The following is a 24033-nucleotide window of genomic DNA, read 5'->3' as shown; positions in this document are numbered from 1 at the left end:
GAAGGGTCCGGAGGGTTTGTTCCTGTGTCCTGCCCAGGGGGAGCAGACAGCACCATCCCTGCTGCTCTGCAAAGGGCCCAGCCTGAAAAGCTCAGCCAGAGCCAGAGGTGGCACAGGACACCTTTCCCTGGCCCTGCTCAGCTCTGCCTGACACATTTCTCTCTCTCTCTTTTCTCTGTCAGGGCTTTTCCCCTCAGAGCTCAGAGCCCTGTCCTTCCCCTGCCTGCTCTGGCTCTGGCAGTGTTTTCTCCTCCTTCGCTTTTGTTGCTGGAGTCTGTAAATGTTGGAAGAAACTCGGAAATCCCCCGAGGGGATGTTGCAGCTCTGCAACAACCAGAGCCAGTGAAATCCTCTCTGGATGGGGTAAAGGACAAGAGCTGCCACTGTGGGCACCGTGAACTGGGCAAGGCTTCATTAATTTGGAGATACAATCAGAACTGATCAACTGCTGCCACAACTGCCACAGATTAGTGCTTTTCTTGGCTTGATGGGACCGGCCCTGCCCGTGGCACGGGGTTGGGACGGGATGATCTTTAATTCCCTTCCAACTCCACAATTCCTTATGGAGAATCTGATTTGGGGTGTGCTGTCCCCTGCTCCTGGTGTTCTCCAGCAGTCCCCAGTGGAGTTTGCATTGCTGCAGACCCTTGGTTTCCATCCCCAGGAGCAGCCTTGCCCAGCCCCTGGATCCCTGGCAGGCAGGATTCCCCCAGCAGAGCGGAGCCCCCACACCCTGCAGATAACAGGGTCACTCCTCATCCTGAGCCAGCCGCCAGGGAGCTGCTGGAGGGTGCTGAACCCAAACTGAAGAGCTCTGTGCTCTCATGAGCTGTGTGGGCACAGCTCCTGCCTGCCCCGCTGGGCTGAGCCCCTGTGTCCCCGGGAGAGCCGAGCTCAGCGCTGGGGACACCCCCAGAGCAGGGACACCCCCAGAGCTGGGACACCTCCAGAGCCGAGCTCAGTGCTGGGTGACACCTCCAGAGCAGGGACACCCCCAGAGCTGGGACACCCCCAGAGCAGGGACACCCCCAGAGCTGGGACACCTCCAGAGCAGGGACACCTCCAGAGCAGGGACACCCCCAGAGCCAGGACACCCCCAGAGCAGGGACACCCCCAGAGCTGAGCTCAGCGCTGGGGACACCTCCAGAGCAGGGACACCCCCAGAGCAGGGACACCCCCAGAGCTGGGACACCTCCAGAGCTGGGACATCCCCAGAGCAGGGACACCCCCAGAGCTGGGACATCTCCAGAGCAGGGACACCCCCAGAGCTGGGACACCTCCAGAGCAGGGACACCCCCAGAGCCGGGACACCCCCACAGCAGGGACACCGCCAGAGCTGGGACACCTCCAGAGCCAAGCTCACCTCTGGTGACACCTCCAGAGCCGAGCTCGGCAGGGCAGGAGCCGAGCGGGGCAGGCAGGACTGAGACACCACGGGGGCTGAGAGCCAGGGGTGGAAGCCTTTCTTTTTCCCTTTGTTTTAAGGCTTGTATCAACTTGCCTGGCAAAATCCTCCCCTGCCTTCCAAATCCAGTCACCGTGAGTCACGGCTGAGCCCATCCTCTGCCTCCTCGTTGCAACACGGATGACAGAAACCATCCAGCAAGAGGGCTTGAATCCCTGATGAGCTTTGTTCTATTGCACAAACCTTTTCCCCGTGTGCAGGTGAGTTGCTGCAGAGGTGTTGCCTGTGTGGAATTCCCGCAGCCGTTCCCAAACTTCCCGCTGGAATAACGCTGGGTTATTCCAGAGAAAGGTCACCCCAGAGCCCTGCCCCTGACAGACCCAGAGCAGTGCGAGGGTTCCCTGAGCCAGGATATTTATGGAATGACTTGGTACCCAACATTAGGGGGGTTAAGGTTCATTTTTTAAGAGAGAGGGAAAAAAAAAACCTCTTCATGGTTCTGGAGTGAGGGCTGAGAGGAGGTGAGGAAAGGCAGGGAAGGGTTTTCCTGTCAGTACAATTACCACGGAGAAACGAGAGGAAACTTTCTCCTTCCCTAATTCATTCCTTTCCAAACACACGCATTTTGTCAGCGTATTTATATATAAAGAAACAGCAAAGCACGAACCAACCCCCAACTCCATAAAAATGACAGCTCCTTGGCACGGCAGGCGGTGGAGCACATCCACCGCAGTGAAACTCATTATCCCCGAGATGAATCCCGGCTCCCGCCCCTCGGTGCCGTGTCCCGAGGGGATCCGCGGGCGGCCGGCACGGACAGGGTTACGCTGCACCTGTCTGGGTGTACCTGTCCCAGGGCACCTGTCCCGGCAGCCAATCCCGGCGCTGCCGCCCCACCTGCGCCGGCGCTGCCATAAATCAAACACCTCGCGGGGAATGTCCGTGTGAGAGCTCCGCGCCGCCGCCAGACATGTCCAATGAACTGGAGTAAGTGCGGGGCTCTCCCGCTCCTCTCTGCCGGGGCTGCGGGGGATTCCTGGGTCTGCTCTGCCTCTCCGGCTCTTGGCAGGGGGGGAAAGAAGGGATGGGAAGGGTTTCCTGCTTTTCTGTCCCTGCTCTGGGGAGGAATCACTTCTTCGGGGTGACTTCTTAGGAATAACTCCTTTTTATTTGGGGCTTGTTAAAAATCACTGGTTACTTTTTTATCCCCAGCCTAAAAGTGACACGTGGGGTTTCTGTCTAGAGGCGAATTTGCTCTGCCTCTGTCCAACAAAATCTACAGGAATCTGATTTAATTTTATATATATTTATTTGAGAAAATACCCCCCAAAGTATTCACCAGTCTCTAGTTTCTCGTGGTGGGGATTGTTGTGTGTCTTTTTTGTTGTTTTTGTTGGGGGTTTTATGATTTTTTTTTTTCCTTTTTCTCTCTTGTTTTGATAGAGTTTATTTTCTTTCTTTGGTTTTTTGTTGGTTTGGGGTTTGATTTTTGGGTGGGTTTTACTGTTTGTTTGTTTGGTTTTTTTTGTTAAGTAAACGGATTCACACTATGACCCTATCAAACAATTTAATCTTTTAAATAAGAAAAAGGCTTTTAGCACCTCTCGATCCTGTATAACTGTCGTTAATAATTTTGGCACCTCGGAAATATTTGGGAGTTCTGGACGCTGATGGCATCAGCACCTCGTGCCTCGCACCTCTGCAATAAACGCGAGCGTGGCAGGGCGTGGGGAATCCGCTGCTGTCAGTCCCTGCTGAACGCCAGCCCGGTCTGGAACCCTGCACGAAGGATTGGTGCGCAAAAATATTTATCAAGAAATAGAAATTGTATATATCTGTGTAGAGATCTGGTGCTTCCAAGGTGCTTTTTTGGGAGAAAACCGCACGCCCGTGTGTGTTTACAAGCCTGACGGAGCTGCTGTGTCAGCCCATCGCCTCCTAATTAAGAACCCTGAAAAGGCGCAGCAGTAATTATTATTTTATGTAAATAGTGGGATCAATTTGCTGTGATAGATTGAGAATCTGTGACTGCGATTTTCCCTTTCTGAAGTTTTTGGGTAGTTTATGACTGGTTTAGCTTTGACAGCGAGGGCATGCGTTCGGGAAGGCTCGGAGTGTGTGAGGCTGTGCGATTGATGGATTTCTCGCTAATTACGGCCCGGGAATTACACGGCTGCTGCCTCTGCCCGGTGTTAACCCCTGCGCCGCTCCCGGGGGAGCTCCGGACACCCCGAAAGCGAACCCAGGCGAGGTCTCTGCCCCAGCGGAGCCCTTGGGAGGAAACTCCGCTGAAATCCCGGCTGAAGGCCTCGGGAGGGGCGAGCGGCAGCCCCGGGGCCGGGCCGGGGCCGGGCAGCGCCCGCGGGGACGTTTCGGGCCCCGACGGGCCCGGAGCAGCTCGGCCGGGGCTCCCCGGGGCTCCCGGCAGGAGCGAGGGAGCCGCGGGTTCCGTGGGACCGGAGGAGCAGGGAAACGCTCAGGCCTGGGTTTGCTCTGAGGGGAAAAGGTGTCAGCGGGGGAGGAACCCGAGAAGAGGCTGCTAAAGCCCCTCCAGGGGCGGCGGGGCTCTAAGGAGCCGTGAATTTCGGGATAATCGCCAGGGTGGAGCTCTGCAGACTCCGGGAGCAGCCTCGGAGCGGTGTCGGTGCCCCGCACGCTGCCCCCTCCACCCCCAGTCTGAGCCGGGAACATCTGCCCAGATGTGGTGTGGGATGTTTGGAGCCGTGGTGTCCCCATTTTCTCGTTCACAACGCCAGGGAGAAAAATCCCACCTCACCCTTCGGGACTTTAATTTCCCAGCATGGGAGGGGGAGATGTTTTGCCTATTATAAAATATTCTAACTGCTGATTTCCATAGTCCTCCAAACTGAGCCTGTGTCTAACTCTGCCGTGCGTGGGCTGGAAGGAGTTAACCAGGAGTTACTCCCAGTTGTGGTTTTGTGGTCGAAACCATGATCGCCAGAAGCAAATTTTTGTCATGCATAAGGTGTGTTATTAAAACTTGAGTTATGCTCCTGGTGAATGAAAAGTTAAAGCCCTTTTATAAAATCCTGGCAGCAAAGCACACAAGGGATGGCCGTGCTGGAGCAAGGGAGGCTGGCTCGGTTTTTTTTCTTTTTTTTTTTTTTAAGTTATGTAAAGAGAAAAAGAGATTTGTAAATTAAAGAAACAACAATCAAATAACTCCTATGCAATTCCCAACAAAGGAGTAAAAGCCCTCTGAATAAACTCCAGACTCAAAGCAGGGGTGAATCAACATTTGCACAGTATCTGTGCTTTGATGCTTTGGGTCACATTTTCGGCTGATTGGTCCATGGGAATGATTCCAGGGAAATTTGCAGAATAAAGAGCGTTCCCCCGAGGAGGATCTGCTCGGGCTTTGTTCCGGCTGGGGTTTGAATTGTTGATCAGTGTAAAGTATTCATCCAAAAATGCACTTGTACTTGGATTGCACCTGCCAGCCCTTGGCATCGGTGGATGGGCAGGGACAGGGATCCTGGAATCCTGCGTGTGCTCAAGGAGGAAAAAGGCAACAGCCGAGAAATGTTAATCAGTGGAACTCGTTATTGAATATATGATTATATTCCATCACTCACAGCCAAGTTTCCAAGGCTTGGAGGATAAGAAATATGGAAGAGATCAGGGTTTGATGGGATATGGGGAAGGAATCCTTCCCTGTGAGGGTGGCAGGCCCTGGCACAGGGCACCCAGAGCAGCCCCTGATCCCTGGCAGTGCCAAGGCCGGGCTGGACAGGGCCTGGAGCAGCCTGGGACAGTGGGAGGTGTCCCTGCCATGGCAAGGGTGGCACTGGAGGGTCCCTTCCACCCCACACCACTCCAGGGTTCTGTGCTGGCTCGTTTCTTGTCCCTTTAGGTGTCAGTGCTGTTCTGGCTGTAGCTCTGGTGACAGGAGTGAGGCTGATCCAACACCCGTCCCCGTCCCCAGCGTGTTCATCCCCTGAGTGCTGAGAGCCCCCGAGGAGCTGGCACTGCCCCCAGCTCCTGCCCTGCCCACCCCTGCTTCTCCTCATCCCTCTGCCCTGGCAGCCTGGGCTCTGCAGAGCTGCCTGGTTTTGTGGGGCTGTTTGGACAAAACCTTGTTGGAAGCACGTTGTGCTGGGGTTGTTTTTGATATTAAACAGCAAAAGGCTGCTGCTCCTGGGCCCTGCACTCACAGGACACTGAACCAGAGCACGTGGAGGGCACGGACAGAGCACACCAAAGTCCCTCCAGGATGGAGAGAGGGAAAAGCACAGGGGGAGAGCCCACCCTGGCCGTGCCTGGGCAGCCCTGCAGGGCCTGGGTGCAGCTGAGGGGGGAGAGCTGGCAGAGCCCGGAACAGGGGCAGGGCAGGGAGCAGCTGCTCCATGTGAGGCTCCTGTCAACTGTCCTGCCCTGGCACAGCTTCCTGGAGCCTCTTGGGCAACACGATCCACCTGTGCCACCTTCAGCAGGGCACAGCCCGTGCCAGGCGTGAGCCCTGAGTGCTCCCGGGCAGCGGGGAGGGACCAGCACAGCCCTGAGGGGGACACGGCTGTCCCCAGACTGGGCACAGAACTCTGAGGGGGACACAACTGTCCCCAGACCGGGCACAGAACTCTGAGGGGACACGGCTGTCCCCAGACTGGGCACAGAACTCTAAGGGGACACAACTGTCCCCAGACTGGGCACAGAACTCTGAGGGGGACACGGCTGTCCCCAGACTGGGCACAGAACTCTGAGGGGGACACAACTGTCCCCAGACTGGGCACAGAACTCTGAGGCTGGAACCTCCCACCTCTGCTTCCTCAGAGATGTGTGACATCCTCAGTGTGTCACTGGCAGGATGTGCTGAGGGAAGCAGAGAACCTTGAGTAAAGCTGGGCTTTGTTCTAAGTACAGACAACCCCTAATAGCTGATTTTAAAAAGCACATTACCTGAAGAACAGTAAAACAGAAACAAATTTTGTTGTAGAAGTTTGTGTTTTATGGCTACCATTGAGGGGTCTTAAATCCAAATCTTGCAAAACCATGATTTTTTAAAATACAACTTTATTTAAAAGTCATGGCTGTTGGAGTTAGAGAATATACAATAATTACCTGTGTAATCTTCCTTTCGGTGGGTGAAGGACTGGGAGTTCAGTGCAAAGTGTGATGTGTCTGTACGGTGAGGGTTTGTGTCCAGGAATAACTGTACATAAAGTGTCTTTATCTGCCCACATGAAAATAGGAATGAGAGTGAAGTTTACAGCAATATTTCAGAAGTGCCAGCTGGGGGCAGATGCTCAGGGCCTGTTTTTGTGTCTCCCTGTGGAGTCAGACACCCCTGAAACTCAGGACACCCCAAAACAGAACCAATCTGCCATCAGAAACTGCTTCTGGAAAAACTCAACCGTAATTCCTGAGCTGCAAAGGGCTTCTGTGCTGTAATTTGTTTTGTTAGGCAGGGGAGGCTCTGAGGCAGGGCTGGTTTGTGCAATGGGCTGGGGTGGGTGGATCCCTCCGGGGTGATTTGGGCTGGTGCCCCCCAAACAGCCTGGGGGGCTCCTTCACAGCCTGGGCTGTCTCAGGAGCTGCAGAGGCAGAGCCATCCCAGCGCTGCTGAGATTTAGAGCAGAGACTCGGGGCTGCTTCTTTTCCCTCCTCTTTGTGAACAGCCCAGGATGAGGCATTTTAGTGTCAACCCCTGTCCTGGGGCCCTTCTGCTGTGGTTATAAAGAGCTACAAAAGCAGGAGCTGGGCTGGGGTGAAAAAGGACAAATACTGAGCTGGTTTGAGGTTTCTCACCCTGAAGAGCTGCAGGTGACCCAAGAGGGTGGGAGAAGGGGCAGCCCCTGCCCCTGGGAGCTTTGTGGCTCCACCACGGGTCAGCCTGCAGAGCTGCACCCGCTGGGCTGGGGGTCCAGCACCCACCCAGGACTCCCCACTGAGCTCCACGGGCACCCACTGGGCCCCTTGGGGAGTCAGGAGCCGTTTCCCAAAGGTGTCCATGGTGGCCCTTCCCTCCCCAGCCCGGGCATGGCCCTGCAGGGTGCCCAGGCCGTGCCCAGGCCGTGCCCAGGCTGTGCCCAGGCCGTGCCCAGGCTGTGCCCAGGCTGTGCCCAGGCCGTGCCCAGGCTGTGCCCAGGCCGTGCCCAGGCTGTGCCCAGGCTGTGCCCAGGCTGTGCCCAGGCTGGCTGGGTGGCCTTGTCCCTCCTGTGTCACAGAATCCAGGGAAGGAGCAGCTCCCGCTCTGCCTGTGGGTGCAGCACCGCTGGCAATCTTCAGGTGGCTGAGCTGAGTTAACCCCGGGCTGAGGCTGCTGCAATGCCCCTGCACAAACGCCGTGACAGAGCCCACATTGTTCCCCAGCTGCCAGAGAAAATATCCCAGGAAATCTCCCGTAGGCAGTGCAGGTCAGGGGCCATGGGATAGAGCACGGTCTCCTGGGCCTGAGGATTGACACCGTGTTGTGCTTGGCACCCCGGCAGTGTTTTTCATCATTAGTCTGTGTTTGTTGTGTTTCTGTGGGTTTTTTCCTGGTTCTGTCTCAGTTTGGATTTTTGCCTGGCTGTGTGAGTGGGCCCATGACAATGCACTCACTGCTGGCTGTCACCTTGTCTTCAGGTGTGCTTGTTTATTAAACCTGCAAAGAAATTACAAAATCCCAACTTAGCTGAGAGGTTTGGCTTCAGTAATGAGGCTGCTTTGTGGGATGCTGTTCCTAACAAGGGTTAAAGGCTAAAATCTCTGCCCAGGACCCAGCTGCTGGCCTTGCCCTGTCCAGGGCAGAGCTGATCCTCCCCTGTACTTCTGACAGAGCCTGAGGAACACCAGGGTTATCTCAAGAGGGAGGAGAGAGCAATGCCCAAACCCAGAGCTGATGAACCCCCCCAGGAGCTGCCTGGGCTGTCCTGAGCTCCTCAGGGCCGGGTCTGTGCTCTGTGCTCTGAACTCTGCTGCTGCTGGGACGGTGTGACAGTGTGACAGTGTGACAGTGCTGCAGCCACCAGCATGTGGCATGGCCAATGTTTAGGTTGGAGGCTCTGTCAGGTGTAGTGGAGAGAACAAAGACAGCACCACAAAGCTCAAAGGCCGGCAGAGCCTCCCACAGAAACCCGGCAAAGGCAGGAGGGGTACAAGGGCTCTTTCTTGCTTGGCTGCTGTCCCCAGCTGGACCCTGTGGGCACAATCTCCTGTTCCAGCACAGCCCTGGGTGTTTATCCATCACCAGGAGAAACTGGGGAAACAGGGATGGGGTGGGCTGGAGCGGGAAAGGGGCTGGGATCACCTCGTGTCACACTCCCAAGTGTTTGGAAACAAACACTGCTCCCTGCCCCAAACGCTGCCCTGCTCTGCACATGGCCCCGGGCTGCAGCACCGGGGTGCACGGGAGGGGAGGGAGCCTGCTGCTCCTGCTGCTGCCTCTGTTTGTGTTTCCCTGGCCTGGGGAAGGAGCTCTGGCTCTGCCAGACAGAGCAGGGAGCTTGGAACGGGCAAACACAGCCTGGCCACGTGCAGGCAGCGGGGAAAGCAAAGTTCAGGTGTGTTTGGATCTGGATTTGGGCGTCTCTTTCCTGTAGCTGCGCTTCACAGAGGTTGCTGATGGGATGTGTGCGCTCTGAGGTGCTGGGGGAGCAAATGACAACAGTGTCCTGCAAGTCCTGGTGTCCAAAAGGTGCCCTAGCCATGTCAGCACCCCTGCTTGTCTCCTCAGACCCTGGGTGGCCCTGGTGACCTTTGGGAACAGGGTCAGAGCAGGGCCAGCCTCTCTGGGCGAGGGATGTCCCTCACTCCCTGCAGGTGGGTTCGGAGGGGCTCCGGTCACACATCCCAGAGCCCACCAGGGACTCTGGAACAGAAACAGGGTGGGACAAAGGTGCAATTCCTGCCATTTGTGCCAGTGAATCCCGGCCTTGCTGGGACCAGTGCAGCTCCCAGTGCATGGAGCAGCTGCTCAGGGCCTCTGTGGGTTCTGAGCACCTCGGGGTCCTGCTGGACCTGCTGCTGTCCAGCCCTGCTGGGCTGTGCTCTGTGCCAGGAGCACCAGGGGCACTGGGTGCCCGCGGTTTGGCTCTGTCCAGCTCAGGGCACGGCCCACCCCTGCCTTGGCTGCTGCCAGGCTGAGGGCAGGGCAGCTTTCCCTTCGTGCCCTTTCCCGTGGGGCAGGGAGGCAGAAGGGACTCACACAAGGAGTGCTTTAGGTGAGGGACAATAAAGCCCCCAAGCATTTCTCCTCCCAATATCGGTGCTTTTTGAGCTCCCGGATGCTTTTGCTGCTCCGTCCTGCCCCGGTGTGTTCATCCCTGCCGGTTCCCAGTGACAGGGAGCCCTGAGCTCTGAGGGTTCCTGTCCGGGCAGGACCGGGCAGCCCCGGAGCAGCGCTGCGATCTGAGTCATCCCCGCCGCCCTGCGCGGAGACCGCGGCGGCCGGGCCGGGGCAGAGACACCGAAACTCCCCGGACACTGCCGGGGCTCCAGCGGGGTGGGACCGGGGCTGCGCCGAGCGGGAGAGCAGCGGGCCCGGGGCTCCCGTTAGCCCGGGGAGGGCATGAGATGGGAGCTGTGCCAGCCCCGGTGCCAGCCCCGGTGCCAGCCCCAGTGCCACCTCCAGTGCCAGCCCCAGCCCCGGTACCAGCCCCAGCCCCAGCCCCGGTACCAGCCCCAGCCCCAGCCCCGGCCCACGCGGGCACGGGGAGCAGCGGGAATTGGGAGCCTCGGGCACCAGCAGAGTTGGTGCAGCTCGGGCGTGGAGGGAAAAGCAAAGGATTTCTTAAGGAAAAGGTGACAAGGACAGCAGAAGCAGCCCTTGGTGGCCTCATGGAAAAAATCGGCTGTAATTCCTGAACTGCACGCTAATTCTGTGCTGTAATTTGTTTAGTTAGGCAGGGGAGGCAGCAAAGCAGGGATCTGAGCCAAGGAGAGCTCTGGAGTCTGACCCAGGAGCATCCCAAGCCATCCCTGCATGGTTTGGTGTGTGGTTGGTGCAGGGTGGCAGTGCCTGGTGACAGCCATGGGCAGTTTCAGGGATGCCAGGTTCCTTCCAAGAGGAATTGTTGTTCTCTGAATGATTCACTTTAAAGTCTAGACCAGGACTAATAAACACATGGAGAGTGGCTTAATGAAAACAACATATTCCTTATAAAAATGCCATTAAACTGTAGCATTCATTGCTGTGACTCCTGAAGGTTTCCTTTGCCTTTTCATGAAAAAACATCAGCAGGTGATGTCATGGTTCAACTCCAGTCAGCTCTTCGCAACTTTGAAGATTTAAAGAAGTTTTTTAAACCTTTCTTCTAATAAAACCCAGTCATGCCCTTCCTGGACATTTCCACTTGGAGGAAAAAGGAAATTTTGTCCACTGAGATGTTATTTTCTGGTGAATGGTGTGAGCTGCGGTGGTGACACCAGGTGCAGGTGACAGGAAGGTGTGACAAGAGCAGGGCCACTGGCTCAGCCCCTGTGGACGTGGTGGGATTCAGTCAGAGGTTGGACTGGAGGATTTTTGGGGTCTTTTCCAACCTAAACAATTCCGTGATTCCAATCTCTGCACTGCTGGGCTGGCTGCTGGCAGGGTTTGCTGGAGGAAAAGGAAAGATGACCAATGTTTGGGTAATTAAGAGTCTGACAGTTTATTAACATAAGATGGAGAGGCCTGGAGAAAGTGCCAGCAGTGAGGACAGACAGGGCATTATTTTGGTGTGTTGCTTCTCACGTAGTCCCACGAGCCTCACCTCAGTCAGGAATTTTTGAGTGGAAGGGAGGGGGTTGTGATCTGCCTGTCTGCTTCCCTCTGAGTGAAATCATCTACAAATGATTGGGGGAAAATAATTTAAAACCCACGAACTGCAGCACGGGAAAACGATGAGGTTTGGTTCACACAGCACTGAGTGCCTGTGCCTGACTGGGGGCTGTGCTGGCCTGGAGCTCCACATCCAGGGAAAACTGTCCCCAGATCCCTTTGGAGATCAGCAGCCCCTGGACAGGGCAGGACTGGAGGAGGGAGCAGCTGATGGGGCTTTGCCTCCCTGGGCAGGAGAGGGAGAAGCTGCCCCTGGAGAGGCTCTGGCCTGATTCTGTCCCCAGCTCCAGCAGCAGAGGGGGAGATCCCAAAGGCTCTGGGAGATCAGGACCACGTCCCTCCTGCATCCCACAGAGCCTTTGGAATCCCTTCCTGTGCTGATGGAAATCCCTGTGGGAAATGCTCCTCCCTCACCCCCGGTTTCCCCCCAGTTTTAGATCCGTGCGTCTGATGAAGAATGACACCATGAACTTCCAGAAATTCCCCTACACCAGCGAAGATGAAGCCTGGAAAACGTACCTGGAGAACCCCCTGACTGCAGCCACCAAGGCCATGATGAGGGTGAACGGGGACGACGACAGCGTGGCCGCCCTCAGCCTCCTCTACGACTACTACATGGTGTGTGCCCCTGGGCTGGGCTGGGGCCAAAGAGGGGGAGAATATCTGTAAAACACCTTAGGAGGGGACCCCTCCACTGAGCTCCCCCATCTCCTGAGCCCCCCCAGTTGTTTATCCAATAATTATCCAATTATCTCAAACCTCCACGCAGTGCCACCAGTATCCCCAGTGGTAAACTGAGGCACAAACCACCACTTTGAAGGAATCCAGAATTTGTGGAGAAGCTGAGCCCAGGTGCCTGGAGTGTGGATTTTTACCCCTGAGGAGCAGCAGTGCTGTGAGGGCTGTTGGGCTGGAACAGCTCTGCAGACCCCACCAGTTTTATTCTCCCAGTGCTGCTGCAGGATGGGGCTTTGGGAATTGTGGATCTGATTTATCCTTGACTGGAAGCAGTAGCAATGATGTCGCCCCTCACTTGGGTGCTGCTGTGGCTTGTCCAAGGTTCTTTGGGAGCCCAGCAGCACCCAGGGGAGAGCCCAGCTCTGCTGTTTGTTATTCCTGGGAGGCTTCACCTGCTCACAGCCAGGGCTAATTCTGCTCTGTTTCCATTAATCAAATCTGACTCTAAACAAACTCTGCTCTGCCCTGTCCCAGGTCCCAAAGGAGAAGAGGATTCTGCCAGCCGGGATGATGGGACGCAGTGACCTGGCAAAGAGGTTGGCTTCAGTTCCTGCTCTCTGCAGCTGCTGAAATGCAGGATGGGGCTCTGAGCTTGCAGAAAATAGACATCAAAGCACGGTGTTATTACCAGCAACAGTGCAGCTCATTAACCCTGAGACACACATTAAAATTCTTTAGGCCAGGTCCCAAGCAGGCAGAAATGGAGCTACACCCATTTACACACCTGAGCATCTGTCTGGCTGTGTTCACAGGGGCTGTGCTCATTTGCAGCAGCTGAAGAAATTGCCTTTATTTCCTATTTTGTGACAATTGCAAAGAAGGATTGAGCACTGGCAGCAAGAAGGGAATGGCCAAATCCTCATTCATTCCCTGGGCTGATGGGAGTTTCTGTTCCACTCTCCCAGGATTCTCTTCCAGTGACTCCCATTCGTCCTTTGAGGTTTTCAGATAATTAACTATTAAATTAATGGCTCATTTGCCACTATGAGTTCAGTTCCCCTTCCTGGATGCTGTGTACTTTGGCATTGTCAGTTTTTAACCACTTGACAGAACAAACCTCAAGTGATACTTCACTCCTTCAGAAGTAAACTGAGTTAAGCTGGTTTTGGTTTTTGCTTCCTAAGTTGCTGGGGTTTGTGAATTTGTACAGTATTTGTTTTTCCTTTAAAAAGGGGGTATAAAAAATCAACTTTCAGCATCAATGAGCCATAAAAAGGCTTGTGATGGACAGCCCTCAGCAGTTACCTCTCCTATCAGCCCTGCTGCTCTGAGTGTGTGATGGCCTAATTAAAGGAACAGTGGATGCAGGGCCTGGATGTGCAGCCCCAAACCACGTCCAAACCACATTCCCTGCCTCCCTGTGCTCACCCCTGATCTCTGAGCCCCTCTGGCTCTGCTGGCTGCCCCGGGAGCTGTGGGTGGGGATCCCCAGGCCCGCAGGAGCCGTGGGGCTGGCTCAGGGCCAGCCGGCTGCCAGACCAGCAGCTCGTCCAGCACCCCTGGCAGTGACCCCGGGCTGGGTGCCCTGCCCTGAGCCAGGCCCTCTCTCCAGCAGGCACTGCCACGGGATGGATTACGAGCCCGAGATCCCCCCCTTCGACGGCTCAGCCCACCTCATGAAGCTCCTGTCAGAAAACGTCTCCATGAGCCAGGAGTTCTGCGAGCCCCCCAAGAAGAACGGCCTGAGTCTGGACGGTGTCCCTGCCCCTCACAAGGCAGCCCTGCTCCCTGCAGGCACCAGCAAGCTGGAAGCCACCCCGGACAACTTCCTGGTGGCTCCGGGGGACGTGTATGACAGCAGCTCGCTGAGCTCCCTGCTGGAGAGCCTGCCCCTGGCACAGCAGCGCTGGCAGCCCGACAGCACCTTCAAGGAGGACCCGCAGGAGGTCAGCGTGGGGCACGGCCAGCCTGGCTCTGTGCTGGGAGCCTGCTGCTGCTCCTGTTGCATTTCTGGGGGGTTCGAGTTGATTTTGGGAGTAATGAGGGTCTGTGTTGTGTCTGGTGAGGTTTGTGTGGACAAAGCAGTGCCAGATTCTACCTTGGGTTTGTGTTTCCTCTTGTCTGCAGACGCTGCTCTTCAGTGACATCCTCAAACCCCAGCCTGAGCCACCCTGCCCCGAGAGCTACCCCACGGATGGGGTGAAGAGGTAACAGCACTCTGGGGCTCCCAGGGACCTCTGTCCCTCTCCTGGGGCAGGACTGTGTCCCCTCCCGGTCCCCAGCCCAGCCTCAGCAGTGACCAGTGCAAGCCACAGATCTGTGTCTCCCTGGGAGCTTTCAGGCCCAGAGCTGGGATTGTCCTGCCCCACACTGGGCTCACCCCAGGGCCACCTCTGCTGCCACCTCTGCAGGTGACAGCCCCTTCCCAGGAGCGCTGCTGGGCTGGGGGACACAGAGGGGTCCTGGTGGCTGCCCCATCTTCCCACAGCCACTTGCAGTGGGGGCAATGACAGGGAAATGAGGCTGGCAGAGCAGGAGGGTGCTAATCAGCCTCCCCTAATCTAAGGTTTAGATTCTCACTTAGCACTGTTAGTCAGCCTTGATTTGAGAGGTGCCACTGCCTCTCATTCCTAAAACATGAGAGGGATTTCTTCCTCCTTTCCACCCCTCTGCCAGGCAGAGCTTTGCTGCTCCAGATACCAAATCAAACCTCCCAGCAGGTAACATTATTTCACCTCCCACTTTTTATTTGCCTCCTGAGTCAGCTGACGGGTGACTCAGCTCTCAGACGTGGGGCTGTTCACACAGACAGCAGCGTCCCCTGGGCCAGAGGCTTCTGCTCACTGTTTATTTGTGCACTGAAGCTCTCTGGCTCTCTTGGCTCTGGATAAGAGCAGCTGCCAAGCCCATCTCCAGAGATGGCATCACAGGAGGTGGAGCAGGAAGAAGATGGGTTGGTGACTAAACAGGGCACTTGAAGGGTCTGAGTGAGGCTCCCGTGCAGGTGGTGGCTTGCACGGATTCCTCACAGCAGAAACCAGCTGTGGCCTCGTGGTTTCAGTGCTCACAGCTCTGGTGAAGGCCTGAGAGCTTCTGAATTCAGGCTCTTCTTTCAAATCCCCTTGCCAGCAGTGACACCTTCTCTGTGTCTACAAAGCTTTTCTGTAAAGGTTAAAGTTGGTGCCCACCACGCTGAGAGCCCCCCGAGCTGGGATTGTGAGGTGCTGGTGTCCTGCAGGTCCTTTTCCTACAGGAGCATTCAGGGAGAGTCTCCCTGGCTCAGCCAGCTGTGGGTATGGATTGGAGACAGAAACCTGAGTTTAGGATGATGTAAAAGTCTCATCACAGGTACCATTTCTGTGTTTTGCTGTAGGCTGCTGGTTGAGCAATGCTGCTGTTGCCATCCACACAGAAATGCTGGCTGCAGCCACATCCAGGGGTTTAAAAGCCAAAACCGAGGGGTAAAATGAGGCTGTTGGAGCAGTGCTGCTCCCCAGGGTGCTGGGGAGGATCAGAATGTGCTGTGCTGTGTCAGGGTGTGTGAGGTGGGGAATGAGCAGAAACTGGAGCCTGTAACCCGCGGGGTGGAGGCTCCCAGGGCTCTGTTTTGCTTTTGCAGTGAAACAGCAGCGTGTGCTTATTCATCCTCCTCTCTTTGTTCCATCCAAGTGACTTTGAATACACGCTGGGGTCACCCAAAGCCATTCACATCAAATCTGGGGACTCTCCCATGGCCTACCTCAACAAAGGACAGTTCTACCCCATCACCCTGCGGACGGCTGGAGACAGCAAATGTTTGCACTTGTCCTCAAATAAAGTGAAGGTAAGAGCCAGAGACAGGCTGACAGCTCTGCTGACAGCTCTGCAATGGGACATCCAGCAGCTCCCCTGGCTGGGAACAGAGCTGAACGGGAGCAGTGCTGGCTCTGTGGCTCCTGTTGGCTCAAAGGGATGACTGGGATGGATCCAGCCCCACAGGATAATCCCCTGCTGCACCACAGAGCAGCTGGGACCTGTCACAGCAGCTCAGGGGTGCACAAAGGGCTGTGGGGGCCCTGCTGGGAACAGCTCTGAGCCAGGGACAGGGTCCCTGAGATGAATGTGCCAAACGGCTGAGCCCAAAGCCCTTCCCTTGCCCTCCTCAGCACCCCCAGCACAGAATGTCGTGTTTGTCACTGCTGAGGGCAGTGCAGGGGGCCCCTGCCCTGCGCTGAGCTGGGCTGTGCTGCTGTGCTGCAGAGCGTGGTGATGATCGTGTTTGACAACGAGAAGATCCCCACGGAGCAGCTCAAGTTCTGGAAGCACTGGCACTCCCGGCAGCCCACGGCCAAGCAGAGGGTCATCGACGTGGGTACGAGGGGCTGCCACGCCCGGGGGGCCTCTGCCTCCGCTGGGGCAGGATTTGGGGGTGGGAGGCCCCGGGAATTCACCAGTTTCAGCCCCAGCATGAACTGCTCCTCCCCTGCCTTGCAGCTGACTGCAAGGAGAACTTCAACACGGTGCAGAACATCGAGGAGCTGGCCTACAACGCCCTGTCCTTCGTGTGGAACATCCACGAGGAGGCCAAGGTACAACGTGGAGGGGAGCTGGGAAGGGTCCTGAGCACAGCTGCAGCTCCCCCTGACAGCCCAGACCCTGCCCCACGCCCAGCTGAGACAGAGCTGCAGCCCCACGCCTGCCCCAGGCTGGGATTGCTGCAGCCTCAGTGTGTGTTTGAGCTCTGCCAGGAGCTGACAAACACTCTGGGTGCACCCAGGCTGGCTCAGGGATGTTTTCTTGGTGCTGATGGATCACTCTGCAGAAGGGGTTTGCAGCAGTTCAGGCTGTGCTCACGTGCACCTGCAGCCTGTTCAAACAACAGAGAGCCCCTCTCAGGCAGGGGGTGCAGACAGGACTGACCTGTGGGATGTGCAGGGGAGCCAGGCAGGTCACAAGGGCCCTTTTCACCTTAAAAGCAGGGAAATTTATTACAGCAAGGTCTCTGCAGCTCTGCTGTCTCCTCTGCATCTCCTCAGAGTCTCTCATTAACACTTTGTGTCTGGGGGGGATTGAAAAACAGATGAAGGAACTGAGGGAAAAAAGAAAAGCATAAACACCCCAAGTCTCTGAAGCCTGGGAAATCCCTGCCTGGCTCTGGGATCTCAATAAGCCCAAAGGCAACCTGGGTCTTTTACAACCCCAGAGGTTAACAAATGTCTGCAAGGCAGAGCTGTCAGAAATGGAAATATGTCAGGTATGTGGCGAGCCCTGGGGGCACCTCAGCAAAACTGGATTTAACTCTTGGCAGAAACTCTGCTCATGCACTGGCCTGGGGCAGGGAGAGGTGAGACTTGAGAGAGCTTTGAGGGCTGGGAGTGAGGCAGGAGGGGTCAGGGGCTGGGAACAGAGGGGTCAGGAATTTGAGTATTTGGGTATTTGGGTTGTCCATGGCACCTGTTACTTCTCTCCTTCCAATTAAACTTCACCCCCCAGTGAGGAGGTTTTCTTTCCTAGGAACTGACTCCAGCTTTCAGGTTTCAGGGCTGCAGTCCTCAGCTCAGGGAGCTCTGGGAGCTTCTCCAGCTGCAGATCTGTCCCCAGGGTCCAGGGGAATTCCAAGGTCACACCAATGAATTGGCAGTTTGGAGATACAATTTGGATTAGAGCTGTGCTCAGCTTTTCTTCCAGGGTTCCCACTGGAGCTGATTCCCTCCTGGTGATAACAGAGCCCAGTGTGGGATGAATATTTATGTCACTTTTATGAATATTTATTTTAGCAGCACTGCTGTGCAATTCCTGAGCCTGCAGCCTTGCCCTCCTCCCTTCCTGCAGGGCTTTGCTGTCTGAGGGTCCCTTTCACATGAAAGATCAGAAATATCAGCAAGAGCATCCCCAGGCAGGATTTTGGGATGGAGAGGCTGAGTTAGAGCTGGGATAGGTGTGGGGGGAGAGGTTCAGCAGTGCCTGTCCCTGTGCCCCCCTGTGCCTGAGGGGTCCCAGCACCCACGGGGCTGTCCCTGTTTGTTCTGCAGGTGTTCATCGGGGTGAACTGCCTGAGCACAGACTTCTCCTCGCAGAAGGGGGTGAAGGGGGTCCCCCTGAACCTGCAGATCGACACCTACGACTGCAGCCAGCTGGTGCACAGGGCCGTGTGCCAGATCAAGATCTTTTGTGACAAGGTACAGCCCCCCTTCCCCACAGCTCAGAAACCTCAGAGGCCCCAGGAATAAAACCAGAACGGCTGTGAGAGCCTCAGACTGGGACTGTGCCTCATAATAAACACTATTTTTGACTCTATTTTTGACCAGTTGTTAAATATCAAAAGAGATAAAAGTTTCCTTGGAGGTTCTTCCCCAGTCTCAGATATCTTCCCATGGAAAAAACTCTCATAGCTATTCTTGCCTCTGTGTTTCATCTTTAAAAGCAATTTTTCTTTTTGTTTTTCTAATTTCTGAGTGTCAGAGGGTCTTGCCTTGGGCTGTAGAGGGTCCCTGATGTGGCCATTCCTGAGTTAAGGCTGCCCTCACCTTCATGTGTCACCCAGGTGGTCACAGAACCCTCTCTTGTCAATGCTGGAAATGCCAATCTCCTAAACTTTGCTGGCTCTTCCCACAGGGAGCAGAGAGGAAAATGAGGGATGATGAAAGGAAACAGTTCCGAAGGAAAGGGAAATGCCTGGACTCCAACAACAACGGTGAGTGCTGGTGTGTCCCTGTTATCCTCCACGGATCTGTTCCCAAGCCCGCTGCCCTCAGCACCCCTGGGTGCTGCCAGGCCCCTGCTGGGCTCCTTCCCAGCCCCCCCAGGCCTTTGTGAGCTCCCCCCAGCTCTGGGAAGGGCTCTGGGCCCCCGTGGGCTGCCCTGGAGGGGCTGCAGCTCCTGCCTGTCCCCAAATCCTGCTGGGAGCCGGGGAAGGGCTGCCAGGGGCTGAGCTGACCTGGACTCTCCCTCCGTAGGTCTCAAAGGCTGTTTGCTCTCTGGCTTCAGAGGGAATGAGATCACGTTCCTGCGGCCCGAGAGCGACCTGGAGACTCCGCCGGTGCTGTTCATCCCCAACGTGCACTTCCCCGCCCCGCAGAGGGGTGGCTCGGTGAGTCCCGGCCCCGCAGCCCCGGGGCCCCGCAGAGCCCGAGCCCAGCGCGGTCCGGCGGCAACGAGGGGAGCTCCACGCCGGGAGTGCAGCGGTGCTGGGCGGGGTGACCTTGCCAGGCCCCTTCCAGCCAGGTACTCCCGTGCTGGACACACCTGCAGCTTCCACAGAGAACTGCAGAGGCAGCACAAACAGCAGCAGAAAATAAATTATAGCAAAATGTGACCACCTCAGTGCCTGTGTGGGTGGGACATGTCCAGTGTCCTTCAGAGCTCCTCAGCATTCCCTGCCTCAGAAACTGCTGCCTCAGTTTGTCAAAAACAGTTCTTTACGTCAAATTTCATTTAATCTAAGAACAGATGTTTGGGTTTCATTGTGTGGGAAAAGTGATGGGTCAGGAGGAGGGAGATGGTGTTCAAAGTGTGCCCAGGAGCCTCCCCCGGCCTCTGCAGCACACGGTGCTGCTGTGCAAGCTCACAGATCCGTTTCCTTTGCGTTGCAGGTGCTCCCTCCTGCTGTTCCCAACTCTGCAAACAGGTGAGGATGCAGCAGTGTGCACTCCCCACCCCTCAGCTGCTCCTTTGGGAATGTCAGGGCTGTTGGATACCCTTGGGACAGGAGATCACAGCTCAGTGTCTCCCTGAGAGTCAGAGTTAAACCTTGTCCTGGAAGGGGCTCAGGGCTGCAGAGACAGGGATTCCTGTCCCTGCCAGAGTCCCTCCAACACGGGCTGCTCCCTGATTGTCCTGCTGTTCTCACGGACACAAGGTTTGAAAGGGAAAATAAAGATCACAAGTGTCACTGAAGGGTCCCAGAGGCTGGAAAATAAACTGGAATGAAGTGGGATCACACTTGAAAAGCAGCATCTGCCCCAGCCTGGGCCCCCTCTGTGGGGAAGCAGTGCCAGAGGGTGCAGAAGGATTTTGGGTTTGGTGACCCCAAACCCTCTGCAGGCTCTCCCTGAGCTGCCCATGTGCTTTAGTCAGGACGTTACAGCCCTGCTGCTGTAATTACAAGCCAGTGTTAATTGCTGATGGCTGTTGGGGCGCCTGGTGCCTCAGCTGGGTGGGTTTGGGGCTTTGTCTGCCCCCCGTGGTGCCCCCCTGAGCTCTCGGTGTCCCCCAGGCTGCCCCTGAAGCGCAGCGGGGCCTCCTTCAGCGACGACTTCGAGCCGCTCCCGCCCAAGCACAGCAAGGACGAGGATCCCCAGAGAGGTAACCCCGAACTCCAGGAGGGCTCTGGGGGCACTGGGAGCACTGGGAGCCCCTGCCCACCCTGCCCTGCTCTCTTGCAGTGCTGCTCTACGTGCGCAGGGAGTCCGAGGAGGTGTTTGATGCCCTCATGTTGAAGACCCCGGATCTGCAGGGCCTCAGGACAGCTGTGAGTGTCCCCAAACCCCCTGGGGAGGGACAGACTGCAGATAAAAGGGAAGGGGTGGTGAGCAGGGACATGGGCTGCTCATCTCTCCTGCCTGCTCTCCCTTGGCAATGGAAGTGGAAAGGGGAGCAGGGGCTGAGCTCTCCCAGGAGCTCCTGGCGTGGCTGAGTTGTGCTGCAGAGGGAGGGTCACACCTCCTGCCCCATCCACATCCTCATGGAAGCCTCCTCTTGTGACAGCACATTCATATTTTCCACTGCCGAGTTTTCCATTCTCCAGGCTGGAGATGTGGGATCTGAATCCCTCCCTGCCTCGTGCTGGAATTCCTGGCTGTGTTTGAGGAGCACATGGACACATTTCTGTCCTGGTTATCAGCACATCTCAGATAACCCAGCCCTAGCTGGAGACTGCTGGGAAGGAAACAAACAATAAACTCCCAGATCTGGGGTGGCTTTATGGCTGCACTTTAAGCTCTGTTTGTTTTAAAAACTTTTAAAAACGGAGAGTTTGAAAAATGTCAGCACAGAGGATTCTTTGCCATCTTCTCCTTCCCTCATCCCTCACCACAGAGAGTCAAAAACCTTCATGGAAAATGCTTGGCAAAACCCTACAAAGCTCCTGCCACCCTAAGACCAAAGCTGAACTTGCCCAGGAGAATGTTCAGGTCATGGTTTTGTTCTCTGCAGTAAAACTGAGGGGAATCCTTCGTGCTGCACACCCGGGCTCGGTGTTATCTTTGATTTTTATCATGGGAATTTCACTTTTACAAGTACAAAGATTTGCCATGTTTTCTCTCACAGATTTCAGAAAAATATGGGCTTCCCGAAGAAAGCATTTATAAAGTCTACAAAAAGTGCAAACGAGGGTAAGCTAATCTCTCATCTGCCTTTATGCTGTGCCTCCAAACCTGTCCTCTGCAGCCCCTGCCATTGGCTCCACGAGCATTTTAACAAGATAATAAAAGGCAGAGCCACGTCAGGCTCTGCTATTTGGAGCATATAAAACTCAGATCTTTCTGGGCTTTAAAGATTTGGGATAATGCTTGTTTGTGTTCTATCTGTTTGGAGGGTAAAGTCTCCCAAGGAAAGGAAGTTGGGTGAAGGTGGAATTGTTTGGGGAGTTTAATGGGGACCCTTTGTGTCTCAGTCTAAAAGCCTGAGGTTATGGAGAACTTATCAGAGAGGGATCAGTGTTTGCTTCTCCAGAAAATGCTGGAATGTCCCTGGCTCAGGACGAGGGACGGGCCATTGTGAGCATCTGAATTTGTCAGGAATTCTTCCACCTGTTGCTGATGCTGCTCCTCCTTTAGCCCCAGAAATGGGAATTTTCTCCCCAGAGGAGAAGGCCAGCACTGGTGGCTTCAGGGGAGAGGCCACCTCGCCCAGTTTGGTTTTGGTTTTGTTCATGCCTTGATCTGATAAGCAGCGAGCGATGACTGGGAGGGAAACCAGGCAGGAGGAGCAGAGAGATATTTCATGAAAAGGAAAGGCCACGCCTGGAAATTAGATTAAATAAATAATTTTGACACCTGGTTTAATGAAGGTTGGAGGTGACCCATGCCAGCAGCTACTCTGTGGGGAGATTGGAGATATTTCCACTCTGCTGGTGGCAGGGTCAGGCCCAGTTTCCTGCTCCTCCAGATTTAATTTTCAATAATTTTATCCGATTGCTCCATCCTAGACAATCTTCTCCTGGTAATTACAGCTTGAGGGGCAGATCTTCATCTGGTGAAGCCAGTGGAGCTCAGTGGGACTGCCTGGCCTGGCAGCAGGGCAGGGCCTGGCCGTGGCCCTGGCACGGGGGTGAGCTCAGCAGAGTCCCAGGGTGACTCAGGAGCAATAATGAACAATTCTGGATCTTGGTGAGGTTTGCTCTAGAGAAACAACCCAGGCTCAGATTCCTGCTCAGCATCCCTGGGATCCTGTGTGGCTCAGGAATCAGCTGGAGCATGGCACAAGAGGCACAGGCCCTTCTCTGGCTGCCTGCTCTGAGGCAGCTGAGATGGAGGGATCAGCTCTGCTGAAGCTCTCAGGCACCCCCAGAGCCTCTGTGGGGCCCCTGCTGGAGGCCAGAGCTGGGATCCAGGGCCTGGCTGCTGCTGGGGCTGGGAGGCAGCCGGGAAGATCCTGATCCACCGGGCAGAGCCCGGGCAGTGCCAGAGCCTGGGCAGTGCCAGAGCCTGGGCAGTGCCAGAGCCCGGGCAGTGCCAGAGCCCGGGCAGTGCCAGAACCCGGGCAGTGCCAGAGCCCGGGCAGTGCCAGAGTCTGGGCAGTGCCAGAGCCCGGGCAGTGCCAAAGCCCGGGCAGTGCCAGAGTCTGGGCAGTGCCAGAACCTGGGCAGTGCCAGAGCCCGGGCAGTGCCAGCCCCCCCTGGAATTCCTGACTGTGCCATGACACAGTTCCATGGCTGGTGACTGTTCTGTGCTGGATCCTCCCTTGTGCTGCCCATGGATTTAATTAATTAATTGATTGATTAACAGTGGTTGAGCCCCTCAGACTGGGGAAGGTGAGCTGTTTTCAGTGTGCTGCATCTGATCCAGCCGTTCTTGTTCTCTGTAGAATCCTGGTGAACATGGACAACAACATCATCCAGCACTACAGCAACCACATGGCCTTTCTGCTGGACATGGTAGAGGCAGAGAACAAGTTCCAGATCATCCTCAAGGAGCTCTAAAGAGCTGCAGGCAGCACTTCCTGGGACTTCTCTCTGAGCTGGCACGTGTGGCCCCACAGAACTCAGCCCCGTGCCCCTTCTTGTTGCCTTGACTTGAACCCCCACGGCCCTGGGGCCGGGCCACAGACTGCTGTGAGATCATCCTGTGAACGTGGAACTCGGCTCTGTTGAGTTTATTATTAATATTATTATTTTTTATTATATTTTATTCCCTTCTGGCAGCGGGCCTGAGCTGCTGTTTCAGAGCTGGGCGCACACAGTGACGCTGCCAGGCCTGGGCAGAGGGCAGAGCTGGCAGTGCCTGGTGCCACCCCAGGCCCGGGGCTCTCCACAGCCCCTGCAGAGCTCTCCCAGCAGGGCTGAGCCCAGCTCTGAGCCCAGGGCTGAGCCCAGCTTTGAGCCCAGCTTTGAGCCCCTCCCAGGTCAGCCACAGCTCCTGCTGAACGGACACTGCCTGCTCAGCGCCCTCCCTGCCACATCTCCACTGTAAATACCACGGAGGCCTCCACAAGCCCTGTTTATACATTTCTGTGTTGTTCCTTTTGTATTTTATATGTGTATAAATGTGCGTTGTTTTATACTGGACTCAGTATGGTGACACAGAGCATTTCAAACACAGGCTGCTTCACATTTCTCCGTGAACTCCTTTTGTAACTGTGTTGTTGGTTGTGTGTTTTGGATATTCTGCAGTAATAAAGGCTCGAGGACTGAACCATTTCCCCAGCTCTGGAGTGGGAGCTGGGATGGGAGCAGGGCAGGGGGGTGACCCCAGAGGCACCCAAAGGACTCGAGGATGTTTTGGCCAAGGCGTGTCCCCCTGCAGCCCCCGTGTCCAGCTGTGTCACCAGGTGTGGCAGCACTGCAGGCCAGGTCCCCGAGCAGTTCCCACAGCCCTGTGGGGAGGGATTTTGTCACAGATTTGGGGACATTTTAAGCAAGTGAAAAGGAAATGCCCAGTTTGACTTGTGTTCACAGGAGCAGCTCTGCCTCTCCCTGTGTCCCACATGGAATATTCAAACTAAACTGCCTGAAGCTGCTTCTCATTTGGGTCATCAAATGCCAAGGGGAGCC

General features: G+C 55.8%; 1 protein-coding gene across 2 annotated transcripts; it reads left to right on the top strand.

The window, feature by feature from the left end:
- The first annotated feature begins 1945 nt into the window (after positions 1–1945).
- Positions 1946–23674, top strand: GRHL3 (grainyhead like transcription factor 3). 2 transcript variants are annotated; one of them, XM_063419070.1, is made up of 16 exons: positions 1946–2392; positions 11597–11783; positions 12378–12439; positions 13459–13789; positions 13971–14050; positions 15513–15666; positions 16083–16194; positions 16317–16411; positions 17855–18001; positions 18438–18516; positions 18779–18912; positions 19415–19449; positions 20038–20126; positions 20207–20292; positions 21090–21154; positions 22848–23674. In XM_063419070.1, exons 1-16 carry the CDS (start codon positions 2376–2378, stop codon positions 22960–22962), a joined length of 1788 nt encoding a protein of 595 aa, XP_063275140.1. In that variant the 5' UTR covers positions 1946–2375; the 3' UTR covers positions 22963–23674. The 2 variants fall into 2 exon arrangements, with proteins under 2 accessions (XP_063275140.1, XP_063275139.1); XM_063419069.1 differs by having other exon boundaries at positions 1948–2392; positions 13456–13789.
- Positions 23675–24033: the final 359 nt, after the last annotated feature.

This window comes from Prinia subflava, chromosome 24 (genome assembly GCF_021018805.1).
Source record: "Prinia subflava isolate CZ2003 ecotype Zambia chromosome 24, Cam_Psub_1.2, whole genome shotgun sequence".
Classification (NCBI taxonomy): domain Eukaryota; kingdom Metazoa; phylum Chordata; class Aves; order Passeriformes; family Cisticolidae; genus Prinia; species Prinia subflava.
Note: the sequence above shows the minus strand (reverse complement) of the source record. Positions and strands in the feature narration are given on the sequence as shown.